The 19,454-nt window shown below is 37.9% G+C and overlaps 1 protein-coding gene across 1 annotated transcript in view; it reads left to right on the forward strand.

Moving 5' to 3' along the window:
* AFF2 (ALF transcription elongation factor 2) overlaps positions 1 to 19,454 on the forward strand; it is a 484,531-nt gene that overhangs the window by 165,450 nt on the left and 299,627 nt on the right. The window contains exon 3 of the mRNA XM_058659060.1: positions 777 to 1,637. Coding sequence (XP_058515043.1) covers positions 777 to 1,637 — 861 coding nt within the window. The remainder of the gene's footprint in view (positions 1 to 776; positions 1,638 to 19,454) is intronic.

A 19,454-nucleotide genomic window follows, 5' to 3' on the forward strand; every position in this document is an offset into this window, starting at 1 on the left:
ATGGTTTTGTTGGATTTACTGAAGTAACAGTTCCATTCATGATTTTTTTTTTCTGAATCACTGAAAAGGCAGGGGAGAACTTCAGTCACTGTTGATGAAGAATTGCATCCTTTTAATGAGTATAAATCATCAACATGTAAACACAGGTCCCCAAAACATGTAGACAAACACCAGCAATTTATACAGTTCTTTGATTAAAAGGAACTAGCTTCACTTCAGCCATACATTAGCCCAATTATATGTCATTTAATCCCATGCTTTTCTAAACTTAGTAGAGTCATGATAGTGCAGTTTAACTTTCTTGTCTAATTGGCCAAACCTTTTTCATGGTGTATAATGTAGTACAAATGCTTATGTGTCAAGAATATGTATAAGATAAACATTCAGTTATGATTTCAATTACCAGTAAAGAGCAGTTGTAAATCGTGAAGTGGAGTGTAGCAGTCAATCTCAACTGACTTAAGCTAAGTATCTTCTAATACAAATAATAAATAACAGAATTTAAAATTCTTCAAAATGAGCTTGTTTAAGGACAAGCTGAGAGGTATTCCCAAAATGAGTCACGCATGCTTATTCCAAGAGGCTCTGTAAGTAGCACTATTGATTTTTTTAAAACTACAGATAGGATAAGAAGTATGAAATTTTATGGCAGTATGACAATTTTAAAGAACCCTGTATGCTAGTCTACTTAGGACATCTGTTTGAAACATAAACATTAGGAAACACAAACCTATTCATTCTTTCTCCTCCCACCCCCCATCTTTTTGTTATTTTAGACAAACAAAGGTGATGCCCTTGCCAACCGAGTCCAGAACACGCTTGGAAACTACGATGAAATGAAGGATTTGCTAACGAACCATTCTAATCAGAATCATCTAGTGGGAATCCCAAAGAACTCTGTGCCCCAGACTTCCATCAACAAAAATGAACCAAGCTTTTTCCCAGAGCAAAAGAGTCGAATGATGCCATCTCAGCAGGATAATATCCACTCCTCAGCATCAGTGCCTCCGCCTTCTGTTGTGATACTGAATTCAACTCTAATACAGAGCAACAGAAAGTCAAAACCTGAGTGGCCACGAGATAATAATAATCCTAGCACCATATCAGCAAGCCAAGCAACTAGCCAACTCAACAAGATGCAGACTTTGTCACAGGACCAGCCTCAAGCCAGACTTGAAGATTTTTTTGTCTACCCAGCTGAAGCACCCCAAGTTGGAGCCATTGAGGAGTCAAACCCACCTGCAAAGGAAGACATTAATCCTGTGTTTAGTGGAGAAGATGCTTTCAAAGAAATCTTTCAGTCCGACTCAGTAGAAGAATCTGAATTTACAGTGCAAGCACCTGGGTCTCCCTTAGTTGCCTCTTCTTTGTTAGCTCCCAGCAGTGGCCTTTCAGTTCAAAGCTTCCCCCCAGGGCTTTACTGCAAAACAAGCATGGGGCAGCAAAAGCCAACTGCATATGTAAGACCCATGGATGGCCAAGAACAGGCCACAGACATCTCACCAACACTGAAACCTTCCATTGAATTTGAGAGCAACTTTGGGAATCTGTCATTCGGATCACTCTTGGACGGAAAACCCAGTGCAGCCAGTTCAAAGACTAAACTGTCGAAGTTCACCATCCTCCAAACAAATGAAGTAAGTAATTGCAAGTTTTATTTCATCTTGTAACATTCACAACCAGCTTTTAGTTACGTTATTGAATCGTATGTGAGACTGTTACAGGTCTGAGATTTCTTCTTTATCTGTCTCTTGTGTCATGCATGACTAGTTTCACATCTACAGATACGATTAAATTTCTAGAAGTTCACCTTGACTGAAAACAAGGTCAATCTGAATGAATGAAAAGTTGGAGTTATAAAATGGTTTTAGAAGATTCACTTATAGAAATATATGCAAACTAGTAAAATTTGAGATTTTATTTAGTCATAAATAATATGAGGCTCATGGATAGATTGTGAATCATAGACTTACGCTAGCCAATGGCATATTATAAACATAAAACACAGAATTTCCTTAAGTTACAAAAATATACAAGTATGATTTGGTGGAAGCTGAAGTAGAAGGGATTCTTTAAACATCTTCGTATTTCTGTGTTTGCAACGCTATTCCTTGGCAAGTTCTTAATGTAGTCTCCTTCATCCCTCAATCCTACCTTCTGCTTCATTTTGTACAGATGACCACATAGCCTACTCATTACTACCTTCATCCCTTCTTTTTTAACAAAAAACAATATGATCAACCCCAAATCCCACTGGGTTTAGAATAACTAAATGTCCATAGCCCTCACCCCATCTCAGGAACCAGTGCTTTGAAAAAAGTTCAGAGGAACCAATCCCTCTCTTAGAGAAGTGAATCACTGAAGATTGCATTCCAGGCTCTAGGTTTCCCTGGAGGAGGCATTCATGAGACTGTCCTTTTAGCACCACCACGAAAGTGACTGCCCACTGCACCTCAAACACTTGAGTGGAAGAAGCTTCTGCCTGTTAATTGGATTCCTATTATTCATGACCGAAGTTTCGAAAAAACCCAGAGCAACAAAGTCTGTTGAAATTCTTATTCAATCAGAGTGACAGGCTTTCTGGCCAAATCATTGTAGGTCCTACTTTAGAGGTATTCAAATTAGAAAATTCTGTCTCTCTGACTCCTCTGGCTCTTCTTCCTTCCCTGGTCCTCCGCAGACGTGGTTATTTCGGACAACAGTGGGAACTCAACGGAACCAGTTGTTTGGGGCTGTTGCTTATATATTCTAGATGGATGATTTTCATACTTTTCCCTTCTGAGGAAATTTTGCTTTTTGTACTCTAATTCATCAAGTCTTGTCAAGCTTCCTCCTAAATAGCTCTCCATTGTGTTGCCTCTTCTTTACCCTCACTGCCTTGGAACCATGTGTAACTACTGTGTACCTGGACTGCTGTAAGAGCGTCTCTTAATAGATCTCCCTCGCTCTAGCTCACCTCGCTTTCAAACCATCCATCGTACAAGCTGATTCAGTAGCAATATCTAACTTTTGCTTTTGATTCTTCAAAGCCTTCTCATCACTTCCAGGAAAGGTCCAACTTTCTTGATCTCACGGTTTAAGCACGTAATCATACACAAATGAAATTTCAGCCATCTAGAAGTTCTCATCATTTCCTGTCATATAATTTTTTTTCAACCTGCTGCCCTCTCAACTAGAATCTCTTTTTCTTCCGTCCCTTATATTCTTACTGAAATCCTATTGCTGATAAAAGTATGCTTGGCCGTGATATTTTCTGTGAAAGCTTCCCTGATTCCCCCAGTTTGATTAGAAACCACTCATTCGTAAGTCCTTTAGTGTGTCATTTTATACATCTTGATTTGCACTTCATGGTATAATAGTCAGGTGTTTATGTGTCTATTATATTAGACTGTATGCTCCTGGAGGGCAAGAAATGTCCCGTACTTCCCTCTATCCCAAGTGCCTAAAAATATCTTGCACATAATAGATATTCAATAAATAGTGAATAAATAAATTTCAAAAAATGGTTACTGGATTACCTTTCCTAAACTGTTAATTAATGTGAACAAAGATAGACCATTGCTACGAAAGTAATTGTCAGTTATATTTCTTTGTGTTCTGCCTGCTTGTGTTGCATTGTTTTTTTTTCTAGCAGAAGACTTAATGAAGTTAACACTCAAAAGCAAAAAGATATCTGATTTGCAAAAGGAGGAGCATAGTGGGAGTTTAGGATGCCATTCTGTTTTCTTTTCCTGGTGTCTGTTGTTTCTCCCTTCTTGTGTTGGAATGTCATCATATAGGCTGGAGTTGAAATAGCACTGCTTTGTAAAACAATCTACATGACGGGTCCCAGATCCAATGAGATCCCTCTATTGTAATCCTCTCTTTTATATCTTACAAAATGGCTGGTCTATATTCAAAAATGACTTTATGCTTTCAGTTAGTTCACTGACACTCTAAAGAGGAATACATTTTAAAAAAGAGTCTGAGCTGTCGACCGCATTGGAAACAATTCCCCAAGGAGCAGTCTTTATGCATGACGTGTTTGGTGTTAACACGGGCAGACTTGATATCATTTTATATGAAAAATTATTAGTCAGGTGCAATAAATCCATGAGAGGACATAAGAAAGTACTTGTTTCAAATATAGCTCTCAAGGAATGATTTGAAAGAGGAATAAGGAGAGGTTTAGGGCCATGAAGTCAAACAATATACATAAAACTAATTGTAATGTGAAAACCAAGAGAGGAAGAAAGGAACTGAAAGTTTAGATAGCCCAAGAAAGACTAAAGTGTGTAGGTTAAAAAGTAGGCATAAATACAGAGTACAGCATCATGAAACTTTGAACTTGATGCAATTTATGTAGCAAAAACTCTAAATCTGATTATCACCCTTCTAAGTGTTTATGCACTTTTAAAAGCACTTAGCATTCGAGTTTATCCTCTGTTCATTTTTATTTTTAATTTTTTAAAGATTATTTTTTCTTCTTGGAAAGGCAGATATACAGAGAAGCAGATACTGACAGAAAGATCTTCCATCCACTAGCTCACTCCCTACGTGTCCACAACGGACAGAGCTAAGCCGATCCGACACCAGGAGCCAACAAGTTCTTCTGGGTGTCCCACATGGGTGCAGGGTCCCAAGGCTTTGGGCCATCCTCGACTGCTTCCCCAGGCCACAAGCAGGGAGCTGGATGGGAAGCGGGGCCACTGGCACACTAACCAGCGCCCGTAGGGGATTCCGCCAAGTGCAAGGCTAGGACTTTACCTGCTAGGTTATCACTCCAGGCCTGATAATGGGAGTTCTAAGTGACCGGAAAACAGACAAAATCTAAGACAAACAAGTCAGCAGATAAGGTTATATTTGTGTATTGGGAGATCATAAACTATCATGGAAATGTGATATGCATGTATATTTGCGTGTCCATTATTGTTTGTATCTCTATACTTGTATCAGTAGTAGGGAAAGTCTTATTTCTCCTCCTTAGAATTTATTTAATAATAATACATTTAAAGTCTAACCAACTTTATTGCAAAGGGTTAGCTTTGCAAGTGAGGTATGTAATTTATAAAACCATTTGTTTAAAAGATTCATGATACAGAATTTATTAAAATCCCAAGCAATCAAAAAGGGCCGGTCTGTTATGCAGTTGGATCTAGATGAATGTTTCCTGCTAACTGAATCTGAATACTCTTAGAGGACTTTTTATATCAAGCAGAAACTGAGGGTTCTTGCAGATGGTGTTTTATTAGGAAATGAATTTGTTAATAAATGCAGTTTTATACATGATTACATAAGAGACTTTTGTTTATTCTTCCCTTAGGAGAAAAATCTGCTAGTGTAGATAGCTTTGAATTTTGGCATAATTTGCTATTAGTATTGTTTGGCAAATAAATAATTGCATGCAAATGAAATGAGCAGTCGTGACGTATTAAGTATACTATTCCCAAGTACAATATTAATGTGAAGAGTGTCATTACCATCAAAATTCATTTGCTTTACATGTTATTCTTGTCTATGCTCTTAAGCTATTTCAGTCTCCAATTGCTGTGAAACTAGAAGCCTCTTAGGAAAGGTTAATGTAAATGACATGCGATTGATCTGGCTTATTTTAGAGGCTAGCTTTGTCAATCAGATGAAAAGTTACCATATATTCATGACTATGCCTGTTTTCTATGCAGTGAACACTGTGAGTACAATTTGCTTTATTGATGATGAAGTAAATAATAAGCACAGGTCTTTTATGTGCGAACTACAGAGAACAGTGTGATCTCACTCCTGGAGTTCTTGGTCTTTATGCAGCTACACAAAAATGATGGAGAACAGAAAGCCATCCAGCTGCTGTGAGCATTCATTTTGCCCTTAAAATACAAGGTGTGGTTCTTTTGTCCCTTCTTATGCAAATAAAATTATATGCAGTCCCAGGCTATAACTGGTCTTAATTGCAGCACATCTAAAATGAATAGAGACACCTCAAAAGTCATTGCACTTTTCAAGGTACCGGAAAAGATTCTTGACCTTGGTGTTTTCTAAGTGGATGTGGGGAAGACACAATCCTTTGTACCTGCTGCTTCTCGGGGATTGCTCTCTGTGGCTTTTACTAACTCTCCCAACTGCTTAATCTCATTAATGTTCCAATTTGTGTTTTCTTACCATATCTCTTCATTTGCCAGCAACACTAATGTCTCCCTAGGCTGAATGAAGTGGTTCTAAATGCAACACAGGGTCTTGTATCATTTTTTAATGATTTATGTATTTTTAATTGGAAATTTAGATATACAGGGAGGAGGAAAGATAGAAGGGAAGATCTTCTATCCACAATCAGGAGCCAGGAGCTTCTTCCAGGTCTCCCACATTAATGCAGGGTCCCAAGGCTTTGGGCCGTCCTTGACTGCTTTCCCAGGCCACAAGCAGGGAGCTGGATGGGAAGTGGGGTCACTGGGATTAGAACGGGCACCGATTTGGGATCCTGGCACATGCAAGATGAGGACTTTAGCCACTAAGCTACTGTGCTGGGCCCTCTTGTATTATTTTGATGGGGAGCTCAGAGATGCTTGAGAATTCAGTGAAGATGGCTGTATTTCTATGATTAGGAGAAGGTGAGATCATCGTGCACAGAGAAGCAGGACTAATTTTACCAGATACTGACACAGACGGGTTAGGCAGGGAGGATTGCTCAGACAGTGGATGGAGATAGATTTTTGAACTTCATCTTGAGTAGAATTATAGCACTTGATTAACATGGAGAATAATTTGTATTTGCGCCTATTTGCTGTGGATGAAAGAATGACATACATAAGAAAAATATGAGGCACATTGTCAGCGTAGGCCAGTTTGTGCATTCTTTAACATTTATAGGACAAAAGTGAAATAGAGCTAGAAAGACAAACTGTCAATGATCTTGAATACACAGGCAATTTGGCAGCCAGAATGTGATGCTGAGCTCGACTTCACTTGCCGCGAGTTTACCGGTAACTTACGAACTCTGTCATGACAGTTATGCTCAGGCCCTCCATTCTTCATTCAAGGTTTGTTCTTTACACCCTTAAACGAAAGCACATGTCATTTCTTTCCTTGTAAACGACAAACATTTCCTCAGCTAGCTTTCCCAAGTATTTCTCTCTCTCCTCCTCCTCAGTTTCTTTACTATTATTATTTTTTCATGACACTTGTTCCATAGGCACAGTGATTCCCCATGCACCCCCAAGTCCCCCACTGTTTTTCCCGTATTATTGCAATGGTACAGTCCTTGAGCAGCAGTCACAAGCCCGCCATCTTGTGATTTAGTGTATCATGGCATTGTAGGTGTAGACAATGGTAGACAGTCTTGTGTCTTACTATAAATCTCTGTGTAACAGGGAAAGTATTTATTCTATACCATACTTGTTCCCTTCACTCATTCCCTTCCTGTTCCATTTTCTTACAAGCCAGTTTGAAATCCAGTGATAGATCTTACTTCTGGCTTATTAAGGAATATGCAGATATCTGGGGGTTTTGCATTCTATTCCTCATGTTTCGTTTTTTTCCTCCCCCATATATATATTGTTTATTTCTAAAGCTACACACTAGTGATTCTAGCCATCAGAATCTTGTATCAATGTCAGTAACTATGACATTTCATTTTCAAATAATGTTTCAGAGCATTTTGTCTCAGTGCATCTGTCTTTCTGTCTTTTTCTTTAAATCCGTTGTCACTTTCAACATTTTTGTGAGGGGGTTGTAGAGAAATGTTATCATTGGCTTTCAAGAAACCCTCAGTTCTTATGCTGTATAAATGTAAGTAATCATTATTAATAATTAAGTATTACTTAATGAGTCTTCCTGAGACAGCTGAAAGTAAAACTTCGCATGAGGAAATGTGTAGAATATTGCAAAATCCAGTTTAGATGAGATATACTGAGATGTGAATTCCACTTCTGGCTTTCTCTTGGTTTTTGAACTTGAGAGAGGAATTCTTTTCTGTTTTCTTCTTGTTACACGAGATGAGAATTGCTGCTAATGAGGTTTCCTCCAAGGCTAACTCTGAGGCTATGCCTCTCCTTTGTGTCTCAGCAAAAGGCAGCGTGTTTCTAAGTTGAGCCGTACCCTGTGCCTGCCTCTGTGCAGATGCTTCACATTAGCACAGTGCAAAAGCATCTCGGCTCTGTGTGCCTTTCCTTGCCACCATTTAGAACAGCTGGGGAATCGTTCGGACTAAACAAGTAGGGGAAAACTAGAATTGGATTTTTTTTTTAGTGTGTGACTATTAATTCCATCTAGAGTCTTACTATATTTCAACTTTCTTTCAAAAGAAGATAACTCATGATATGCTTGCATCTCACTGGAAAATACCATGCTGCGGACTCAACAAGTAACCTCCTAATCCTGTTGTCATCTCTTACTGAAATAATGGAAGTTAGGAGACCTCTGGCTGTGCATTACTTCCAGGGAAGTATTTTGACAGATGCAATATGCAGTTAGCTGGAAAGCTTTTGTTATGTGTCTCCCAAATCATCCTGTATCACTTGATATATCGATTAGTTCAGTGCTTTCTGAGGCAATCATAAAAAAAGACTACTCTCCTCCTACATTATAGAATCAAAAGAATTGACAAGTAGATAACCAACAACATTGATCTAACCAAATTGCAAATGCAAAGGCTGTAGAGTTGAGTTATATATAATTTTTATGGATATTGTAAATCTATGTTATGTTTTTAGTTGACATGAAGCAAACAGTCTTAAATTAACCATCATTTTTGGAATGTACTATGCTTTCATCTCCAAGTACAGCTTATAATATATGTGACAATAATAACAAAATAGTTTACCAATGTCTTCACATAGATTATCTAATTTTGATTGCATAATGCCAAGATCTCAGATTATTATTGTTCCCTTTTCACGCATGCAGGAACTTAGCTTCAGAGAGACTACTGGTCAGTTTTCTTATAGTCACACAGCCAAGAAATGGTCATGCCATAACTAGCCACATGGTTTCAATTTCATTCCTAGGGTGGTGTTTGTGTGCTACTACATATGTAAGGATTAATTTTCCAAAAGTATCTTCTCTATTGGAATATAAGAGGCAAGAATATAATGAACTGAATCTAGCTTAAGTTAAAATTCCTTTGCTGGTTTCATGTTTCAAAAGTCTGGGGCTAAACCCACCAAAAGAGCCATTTTTCTTGTGGAGGTACAGGTTATACTCATGTGTTTTTCATTTACAAATATGGTGAGAACCAGTGCATTTGCAATATTCCCAAATGCGTAACACATGATAAAACTTGTTAGGCCTTCATGAAGTTTCTGAATCTGTGTCTCCTACGTGCAATGACTTTAGCAGTGTGCTCAGGCAACACAGCTAAAATCTGGATTTCTGTGTTCAAACAACTACTTTAAAGATAAACCTTACATGTAAATGAGAGTTCCATAAAAAGTGGAGATGAAAACAATTGCTGTAAGGGAAATAACTCTTTTCTCAAATATCTGAGCCCCTCAAAATAAAGGAGATGATTAAAAAATCTCCTTTAGGAGCATGAAATAGCAAAATTTAATTCCAAGGAGCAGGCAGGGTCCCTGACTTTTATTCATAGATAGTGGGTGGGTCTCACTGTACCCCAGCCAAGTATTGCTGATAATCCAATGACTGCCCATTTTAGAAAATTACTGTGAGAATAAATGAAATAAGTAGCTGTGAAATATCTTTGAAAAGTATAGGAGACTATAGGAATTAGGGATGTATAAGATTCCTGTAGCTTCACTGACAAAGCATCACAAACGGGATGTTTTAAAATAACAGAAATGTATTCTGTCAGTCACAGAGAGGAGAGGATTGCAAAAACATGGTTGCAGGGTCACTTTCACTCCAGAGTCTCTAAAAGAAAGTATTTCCTTGCATTTAAGTTCCTGACAGTATTCCTTGGCCTGCTGAAGCATCATCATTCTAGTCTCCACCTGTGTGTGTGTGTGTGTGTGTTTCTTTCTGAATCACTCTTATTGTCTTTTTCCAAGAGCATCAGTTACAGACTTTACTACCCACAGTATACCCTAGAAAATTTCATGAGCCCATTGCTTAGCTGTGGTGTTTGAGAAGACCACATATCCACATCGGATTATATTTTGCGGTTCTGGATGAACATGTGTACTGGGGAGACAATATTCAATTCCTGGCAAGATGGATTTATCATTCCTTACCTTTTCCAGACTGAGAATCAAGATAAAGCAGTGAATTCTGTGAAGGGCTCAGGTCAGACTTTGGAGAATGCTGGACTTTACCCTGTCGTAGCTGACAGGTTTACACTACAATGGGTCTGAAACCAATCCTCTTCAAACTCTTTAACTAGACTTGTCTGTGTGAATAATAGTTGCTATGGATAAACTTTAACCACAATCTACTAGTGAAGTAAATATAAAGCCTTTTTCCAAACAAGTAATAGAGTTTCAGAGTTTCTTTCTTTTTTCTAAAGAATACAATTTGAATAATGATAGCTAGGGTTGCTTAAGAAAAGGATCCTAGTTCTAAAGCACGTATGTTTTGATATTTTCCTGCTTTTCAGGCTATACTTTTCTTTAGCACCTGATGCGCACTTATTTTTAAAACTAGTTTCCAAAGGAACATCCGGAAACAATTTCCTAAGGCATCTTTTAGAAATGTGTAAGTGGATACTCATCCCAAGTAGGATTTAATCAGTTTCTCTACAATTCCCTTATATTTACTTGAGTAAATATGTGGCCTTCAGATCTCAGGGAAACTAGGTCTTATTTCCCTTCGTAGCCAACAAAGATGGATATAAAGAGCTCTCACGCCAGAGCCTTCATTCTGACTCACATATAATAATAAATCTAGAAGAGAATGGTCCTGTGCTGTTAAATACTGGAGGGCAAGCTTTGTTTCAAGTATAAATATAAATGAAGTAATATGAAATTTTGAGTTTACATTGAGTCTGAAAGGATAAATTGTGATTTTTTGAAGCATTTTATCTATTTGAAAGTTACAAAGGGATGTGGAGTTGGAGAGACACACACAGAGCAAGAGAGAGGAGAGAGAGCAAGTGTGAGAGTGAGAGCAAGCAAGAGAGAAATTTTTCCATCTACTGGTTTGTTATTCAGATGGATATAGCATAAAGGGCTGGGCCAAAACAAAGCAGGAGCTAGGAACCTCACCCAAGTCACCCATTTGCATGTCAGCAACCCTAACATTGGGCCATTTTACACTGTTTTCCAAGGCCCTTAGCGGGGAGTTGGGTGGGAAGTGAACAGTTGAACAGGAACTTGTGTCTGTATGGAATGCCGACATTACAAGTGATATCTTCATTCACTGTACCGTAATGCCAACCCTAAATGTGATGTTTTATATCTGAAAATGCTATCATCTGTCTTGTTAGAGAAACTTTTTTTGTAGATAACCCCTGTAAGACTCCTTATCTTAATTTATTCATTTATTGAATTAGTTATCTAATTCAACAAACTTTGTTTTTTTTTTTTTTTCAACAAAGCTCTGTTGAGTTCCTGCTGTGTTCCAGATACCATGGTAGGAACTGAAAAACCGAGATGGTGACCATGTCACCTTATCATATGTGTCTCAAATCAGAGTATATGGGTAATATGGATGCCAAAACACTATTAAATGTAATAGATGATTTTTTGATGTTCTGGGAGAACCCAAAGAGATTAACTAACATAATGTCTGTGGTGCTTAGGAAAGCATTTTCAAGGTGACAGTAACTGGTATGCTTCCTCTTGCAGGTGTGGGGAACCATTTTTCTGCCAAGGGTCATTTAGATATCTGTAACATCATTTATGCGCCTTATAAAAGAATCAGTTTAAAAATAAGCCTGATATAGATTTATTGACTTCCACGTCCCACTTGTGGTTGCCATGGCACGGCCAGACCAAATGACTTTGCAGGCCCATGAGCCAGCTGTGCTCTTTCCCTGTGTGGGGGCATTTTTCTGCAAAGTAGCTCACATGAAGTTGTGACTGAACCTAATGATTCTCAGGATGTGTGGGACATAAAGGAATCTACATTGTTTGGGGAGTTAGGAGGAGAAATTGGTTGCAAAGATCAGGGATTTGGTGCTTTTTCCTGGGCATGGAAAGCCTTTAAATTGTTAAAATGTGGAAGGTATAAGCATAGGAGATTACGGTATTTTAGAATAGTCATGTTGGCAGATGAATGTGCTATGGAGTTGGGAAAGAGAAGTACTGAGTATGATAGAGCTCATGAGAATGGAGGTTGAGTGGGCTGTTGAAATATGCCATGCCAAAAGTGCTCAAAATTTGAACAAGGGCATTTATTTACTGTAATTTTCTTGGAACAGCGCACACACACACACACACACACACACACACACACACGTCTACTGTCCTCTTCTATCTCATTCACTCTTCAAATGCCTATGATAAGGTTGTGCTATGCTGAAGCTATGAGTGCAGACATCCATCTAGATCTTCTACATGAGTGTTGGGAGCCCAAGAACTTGAGCTATCTTCTTTTTCCTACAGGGTATGGATGGCAGGAATCTGGATAGAAAGATGTGTAGCCAGAAATTGAACTAGCTACTCCAATAAGGGATATGGATGTCCTAATGGTTGACTTAAACCATTTTAACAAGCACTTGTGACCTAGGTCAATATTTAAGATAGAGTTTTTAAGTTTAAATTGTTGAGATTCAGTAACCAAAGCTCACAGAGAAAAAGTAAAATGTTTTTGAGGTACTTTAGGCAAGCAGTGGATGGTGTCATCATTACCAAGATTCATTTCTTTGGTACTCATAGCTTCACAAAACAAGTAAGTTTCTCCTTTCATTTCGTTTATTTTTTTAATTTATCCATTTTTTTAAGATTTATTTTTATTGGAAAATCAGATATACAGTGAGGAGGAGAGACAGAGAGGAAGATCTTCTATCCGATGATTCACATCCCAAGTGGCCGCAATGGTCACAGTTGTGCCAATGCAAAGCCAGGAGCCAGGTTCCTCCTTGAGATCTCTCACGTGAGGGCAGGTTCCCAAAGCTTTGGGCCATATTCAGCTGCTTCCCCAGGCAAAAAGCAGGGAGCTGAATGAGAAGTGGGGCTGATGGGACATGAACTGGCGCCCAAATGTGATCCTGGTGCATGCAAGCTGAGGACTTTAGTTGTTAGGCTACCACGATAGGACCAAAAGATTTATCTATTTTTACGTGAAAGGTAAATTTTACAGAGAGAGGAAAGAGATTTTCCATCTGTTGTTTCACTCCCCAAATGGCTGCAGGGCTGACCCAAAGCTAGGAACCTGGAGACTCCTCTGAGTCTCTTACATGACTACAGTGGCCCAACCACTCAAATCATCCTTTGCTGTTTTCCCAGACCACAAGCAGGGAGCTGGATTGGAAACAGAGCATCCAGGACACAAACCAGTGCCATTGTGGGATTCTTGCCTTGTAGGCAGAAGCTTAAACTACTATGTCATGGTACTGGTCCCTTCATTGCTTTTCTTATCATGCTATGATGATAGCGTAGGTTTTGAATGTGGTAATATGTGGTTAATATTTCACAAGGCTTCTTATGTAAAGCTGTGTGCAATAAAAACATCATGATTATTTTCCTATGCTTCAATGAAGAATTTATCTCCTCTAAATGCCCTTTTTGGTTCACTACTTAAAAATTAATATCTTATCTCAGAAATATTTTATAGTACTTTAGAGAACATGGGGAAATACAATTAATACTTTCTTAGAAATCACAAGAGTGGAAGTGACAATTTCCTATTAGTCATGCAGTATATTAAGTATTAAATAGTATATATTTTATGAGATTTTGTAGACAAATGAACACATTTCCGTTTGAAATCAAGCCATAGTGATAGCTGCGGGCTTTGTGATCTTCCCTGACCTTATTTTTTTACTCTAAATTGAAGCTGTCTACACCATAAACATGCTAACAGTGTAGAATTTGAGTTAGTATAATTTATACTATCCAAACTTACCCCCATCTCCCCATGGTGTAGCGTGGATGGAGAAATCACATATTTTGGTTTTAGTGACTTTTGGTCTAACACTTTTCTGATTGACCATCTATATAGGTTGTTACTTCCAAATTGTCTCTATGTGGATATGGCCATTGCCTTCAATTAAATCAGTGAATTCCTGGTAGTTGATGTAGTGGAAAGGAATCGAGAGTCTAACATCTTTGCTATCTGCAGTTTTTAAGATTGCAATTGTCTTTTTCAAATATAAAGAATGTATGTGTGTGCATATATATGTAGACACAATTTCACTTATACAGTTGTCTGTTCTCAGCAATTTGAAATTAGCCCTGTTACTTCAAACTACTTTCTTATTTTGAAATGGCATGATACCATAAATGGAAAGGCTTTGGGAGCTGAGAGCCTCACTTGTTTTGCAATGCAAAACATAGAAGCCTGCTTCGAAGAGGTCTCATCCATCCAAAGCCCAGCACAGTTAGTCACGGAACTGAGCCTTAGCCTCTGCACTTGTAAATCTGGACATTGAAAGAAAATAAAAGGAAACAGGGCCTTAAGAGCATCTTCTATCATGAGTGCATGCACTTTGACAGCATAGTATTTCGAGAAAACTGCATCACATTTCCTGGGAATGACAGCAAAACTGTGGTATATTTTATGAAATTAGAGACTCTTGATGCTGAAGGAACGTTGTGAAGCCTATCAGTCCATTTGCCCAAAAGGATCACATCAGGAATGTGAAAATCCTTAAGGTTTCAGCCGAAAACTTTGTCTGAGAGCACTGGCCACAAAAACAATTCAGTGCATCACAGCCCTTGTCTGTTTCATGGAACTCGAAGGAACAGATGAACATTCCTGGTTGACATGATAGCGTTATGAAAAAACCAACCTCTAAAACTTTTATAATTTAACTTAGGAGGAAAGAAAGTTCCTTGTCATGAAAATGCATTTATTTCACCTTCTGGGCTCCTGAGGAGGAAGAGGTGAATTTCAGTTTTGATGAGTTATTGAATCTTCCTGAGTTTAGACTTTGGGAAGATTGAGTGATTCCCCCTTTTCCCCGCAGCAGTTCAAAGGCGGGCTGTGTTTTGCATCAGCACTGGTTCAAGTGTGTGATAGTACAATTCTGTGCTAACTTTTTCTTGTATTATGTCAGTTGCCTGGAACATTGAAAGACTCTTAGAGTTGCAAGTCAGTTGCTACAGAAATATCAGACACAGTTTCGGGTTTTAATTGCAACATAACTCATTATATAATTTATATTATATGACTTATGTCCATATCATATGACAATATAAATACAAAATTTATATAGTAAAATAAACAGAAACCATGTTTTATTACTGATGAGAAAAGGTTACTGGTATTTTCATGGCAATGTGGTAGTAAAATTGCAATGATATAAGAAATCTATTTTACTAATAGGTTTTAAAAATGACATCATCATAAGAGGATGAAGTAAAGCTAGAAAAAATGCCTTGCCTCCTGTTGTGAATCATCCATTTTCCAGTGTTGTCTTTCAGCCCTGATTTAATTTGTATAGCGTTTTTACTCCGATAATAAATGTTAACTTTTTTGTTGGTGGGTAACATAATTAGCTTGAAATTGTAAATTGGATAAAAAATGTCTTGACAACATGGATTAGTAAAACTTTTAATCTTTTTGTTAATTTCTTTTTTAATTACATACTTACATATTTGATAAAATGGAATGCCACTGACAGAATGACTTTCCAGATGAAAGAGTTCAGTTTTTCTATTGATTGGTTAACATCCTACACTTTTGAGGCATCAGTGACGTCAAATGGCACTTCTCCCACCCATTTTTTGCCAATATGCATTTTCATTAGAAAAACAAGGGCCACTTTTCTTTATTCTGATTTTCCTAGAGATAAGGTGCTGTCATTAATTTTGGCCTCCTTCCTTCCTGAATATATAAAAATCTCAAGATGTTCATGTCAACAAATTGCAAGCTTTCACACCTCTGTTCACCAGTGGAGCAAGCATTTCCTTCAGCCTAATGTGAAATCTTAGTGCTATTAATGTGTACTTCTGAGTTCAAATTTAAACCTGAAGGTGATTATTTCCTTAAATATATAAAATAATTCAAAGCTAATCTATAATCTGAAAAAGTCCTATAATTTAAAACAAGCATCCCAATCTCTTAAGAAAATCTGTGTTTCTGAAAATGAAACAGAAACACTTGGGCTTTCTGAGCCATTATGAAAAAACAAAAGCAAGATCAGGTTCATAGTTACTCATTTATTTTATATTAAGGCCGTCATTGTTCATGGTGTAGTTTTAACTTTGATGCAAGATCCAGAAAAGTTGGAAAGGGTGGCTGAGTGTCATTTCTTGCAGCCACATTGCCTGGCACAGAGTAGGTGTCATTAAATAAGTGCTGAATAAGTGAATGAATTCCCCAGAAAACTATAGAGTCCTATCATATGTGAAACAATTCAAAGGTAGGAACAAAATGTGTAATAACATGATAAAATGGCTCAAATATAAGAATGTTGTATGTTCAGGCTTTCCTTGAATATGTAGGACCTGGGATAGGCTTGAAGCAAGTCTTGGATTTGAAGAAGAAAGCCTTCTAGATGAGAGGAATCAGACCAAACAAGAGCAGCTTAAGCAAGGTTATGCTTTGTACTCCCGGATGCTGCAGCCAACAGGCCAGCATAACTTGATCTTTGTCACGTACTCTATGTGCAGAATACTGTGCTATGGCTTTCAGAGATAAAGTTGGAGAAAATTATGCCCTGCCTTCGAAAATCTTGTTTATCAGTGTGACTACGATGTGTACATAGATAAGAAACAAGAACAAATGTCAGAGTTTTAATAGAGAGCAGGATGCTATAGGAAATTGGAAACACGAGAAGTACAGGTAGATCTAAAGAATGAATAACTCTTGGTGTATGTCACCATCTGAATTAAACTCTGCATGGTACTGACATCAAATCATGCTAATCCACAATACTCGGGAGTCTTAAGCTTTTTGAGAAGCTGTTAAAATCTCTAGCTCCTTTTTCTAGAAAAATGTGTAAATGGAGGTGCCCAAACAATGTTTTAAGTAATTGCGTGGGCTCCTAAAGACAATCTGTGTGCCTTCTAAGGAATCCTTATTTCTACAGATGAGATCTATGCTGTAGTGAGAAAAAATTGACCATGGATAGAGGCTAAGCAATTGTCCGATCCTAAATCTGCTACCTGTAGTTATTTGATTTGAGCAAGTTTCTCAAGTTCTCAGACTCACAGTTTCCTCACATGCATTCACTGGTGATAATACTGACACTAGAGTATTTTGGAATAGAATGATCTCAGAGATACCATGTGATCCTATTACCAGGCATCACACCTATTTTTATTTTTCACAATACTGTGTGTTTCATTAGAAGAGATTTGCCCTCATAGATCATTACTATGTCTCTCCTCCATCATTTTTTATTATTAATTCATTAATTACATTGTATTATGTGACACAGTTACACAGATACTTGGGTTCTCCCCACCCCTCCCCAAACCCTCCCACCATGGTGGATTCCTCCACCTTGTTGCATAACCACAGCTCAAGTTCAGTTGAGATTCCCCCATTGCAAGCATATACCAAACACAGAGTCCAGCATCTTATTGTCCAGTCAAGTTCAACGGCTTCTTAGGTATACCCTCTCTGGTCTGAAAACAGAGCCAGCAGAGTATCATCCCAGTCCATTAAAAGCTCCAACATACCATCAGCGAAAATTTCCATCATTATGGAATTAATTGACATAGTAATGAGTAACCAATATGTTAAGAGTAAATGCAAGTTCCTAACTACCTTCTGTGACCACCTCATTGACATTTCAATTTTGGTTTATACACAACATATAACATACATAACATAATATGTTATACATAACATCATATCATCTTAAATTAAGGCAAACATGTGGTATTTAACCTTTTGGGATTGGCTCATTTCCCTTAGCATTATGGTTTCCAGTTTGGCCCATTTGGCCACAAAGAACTGCATTTTGTTTTTTTTAATAGCTGAGTAGTATTCCATGGAGTAGATGAACCATAGCTTTCTTATCCAATCGTCTGCTGATGGGCATTTTGGCTGCTTCCATGTTTTTGCAATTACTGATTGTGCTGCTATGAACATAGGAGTGCATGTTGGTTTCTCATAGAACAATTGTTCTGGATATATTCCTAGGAGTGCTATTGCTGGATCATACGGTATGTTGATTTTGAGTTGTTTGAATGTTCTCCATACTGATTTCCATAGATCCTCCATCATTTTTAACAATAAATGGCATACTTTTGTTTTAGAATCATCTCCAATTTACAAAACATTATATGTGGGGAAGCCAATTGAAAAATTCAGTCCTACTTTGGATTTTCATGAGAAACAAATACAAAATGAGATCCGACTCCAAGGAAGGATTTTTGAACAAGTGACTCATAACTACAATCCCCTGGGAAATCATTAGATATGGGGAGGAAGCTGCCACTTGTGAGAAAAAGAAAAAGGAATAAGAAAATAAGCCTAAATGTTCAAGGAAGATGTTGTTGATCATGTGCACTAAAAGATGGGGGATGTTTGTGTGTGTGTGAGAGAGAGAGAGAAAGAGAGAGAAAGAGAGACAGAGAGTAAATTAAGGAATAATAGAATGCTAAAATGGGGTCTACTAGTTGGTTTCACTCTGTCAGAGAGCTTTGTGTATATTGCCACTATGTTCATGTATCTCCTCATGATTTACATTGATTTACTAATGGATATTTCAAACATTGGTAAGAGAATACACGCGCTTGCGTGCACACACATACATGCGCGCACACACAGTTTGTGTAACAAAAGCATCAGGTAGTATCAGTGCTGTGGAATACCATATAAAGCTTCCAGCCATGTTGCTGGCATCCGATATGGGTTCCAGCTCAAGTTTTGGCTGCTCCACGTCTGATCCAGCTTCCTGCTAATGTGTCTGAGAAAGCTGCATAGGCTGGCTCAAGTGCTTTGGCACCTTCACCCCACAAGGGAGAACCCCAAAAATCTCTTGCCTCCTAAGCTTTGAACCAGCTGAGCTTTGTGCATTGCAGCCATTTGGTGAGTGAACCAGCAGATGGAAGATAATTCTCTCTCTCTCTCCTCTTTCTGGATCTGACTTTCAAACAAAAGTCAGCAGATTGTGCTCTTCTGGTTGCACAAATTTCCGACATAGCTCAACAAATGTTATCATTCACTGAAGAAATAGAAAGGTGTAGCTGTAGACAGTTGGACTGCAACTGAAAGTTAATCAGCTGGTGATCATACAGGTAACTCAGCTGAACTTTGCATGCTGTGAACATTTTGATGCAGAACTTAAAATATGTAATCCTAATTTGAAAAAAATTATGAAGTACTCATTGCATGTAAGGGAGCAGTTCCATTTGCTTTTCATGCAGTCATTTTCTGTAAAAGAAAATAATTATTTGAAAGTACTTTTAGTACACATATTGTGTGGACTAAACTTGTTCCTGACATGTACAGTCTTTTTCTGTTTAAAGATTTAT

Source organism: Ochotona princeps, chromosome X, assembly GCF_030435755.1.
Source record: "Ochotona princeps isolate mOchPri1 chromosome X, mOchPri1.hap1, whole genome shotgun sequence".
Classification (NCBI taxonomy): Eukaryota; Metazoa; Chordata; class Mammalia; order Lagomorpha; family Ochotonidae; genus Ochotona; species Ochotona princeps.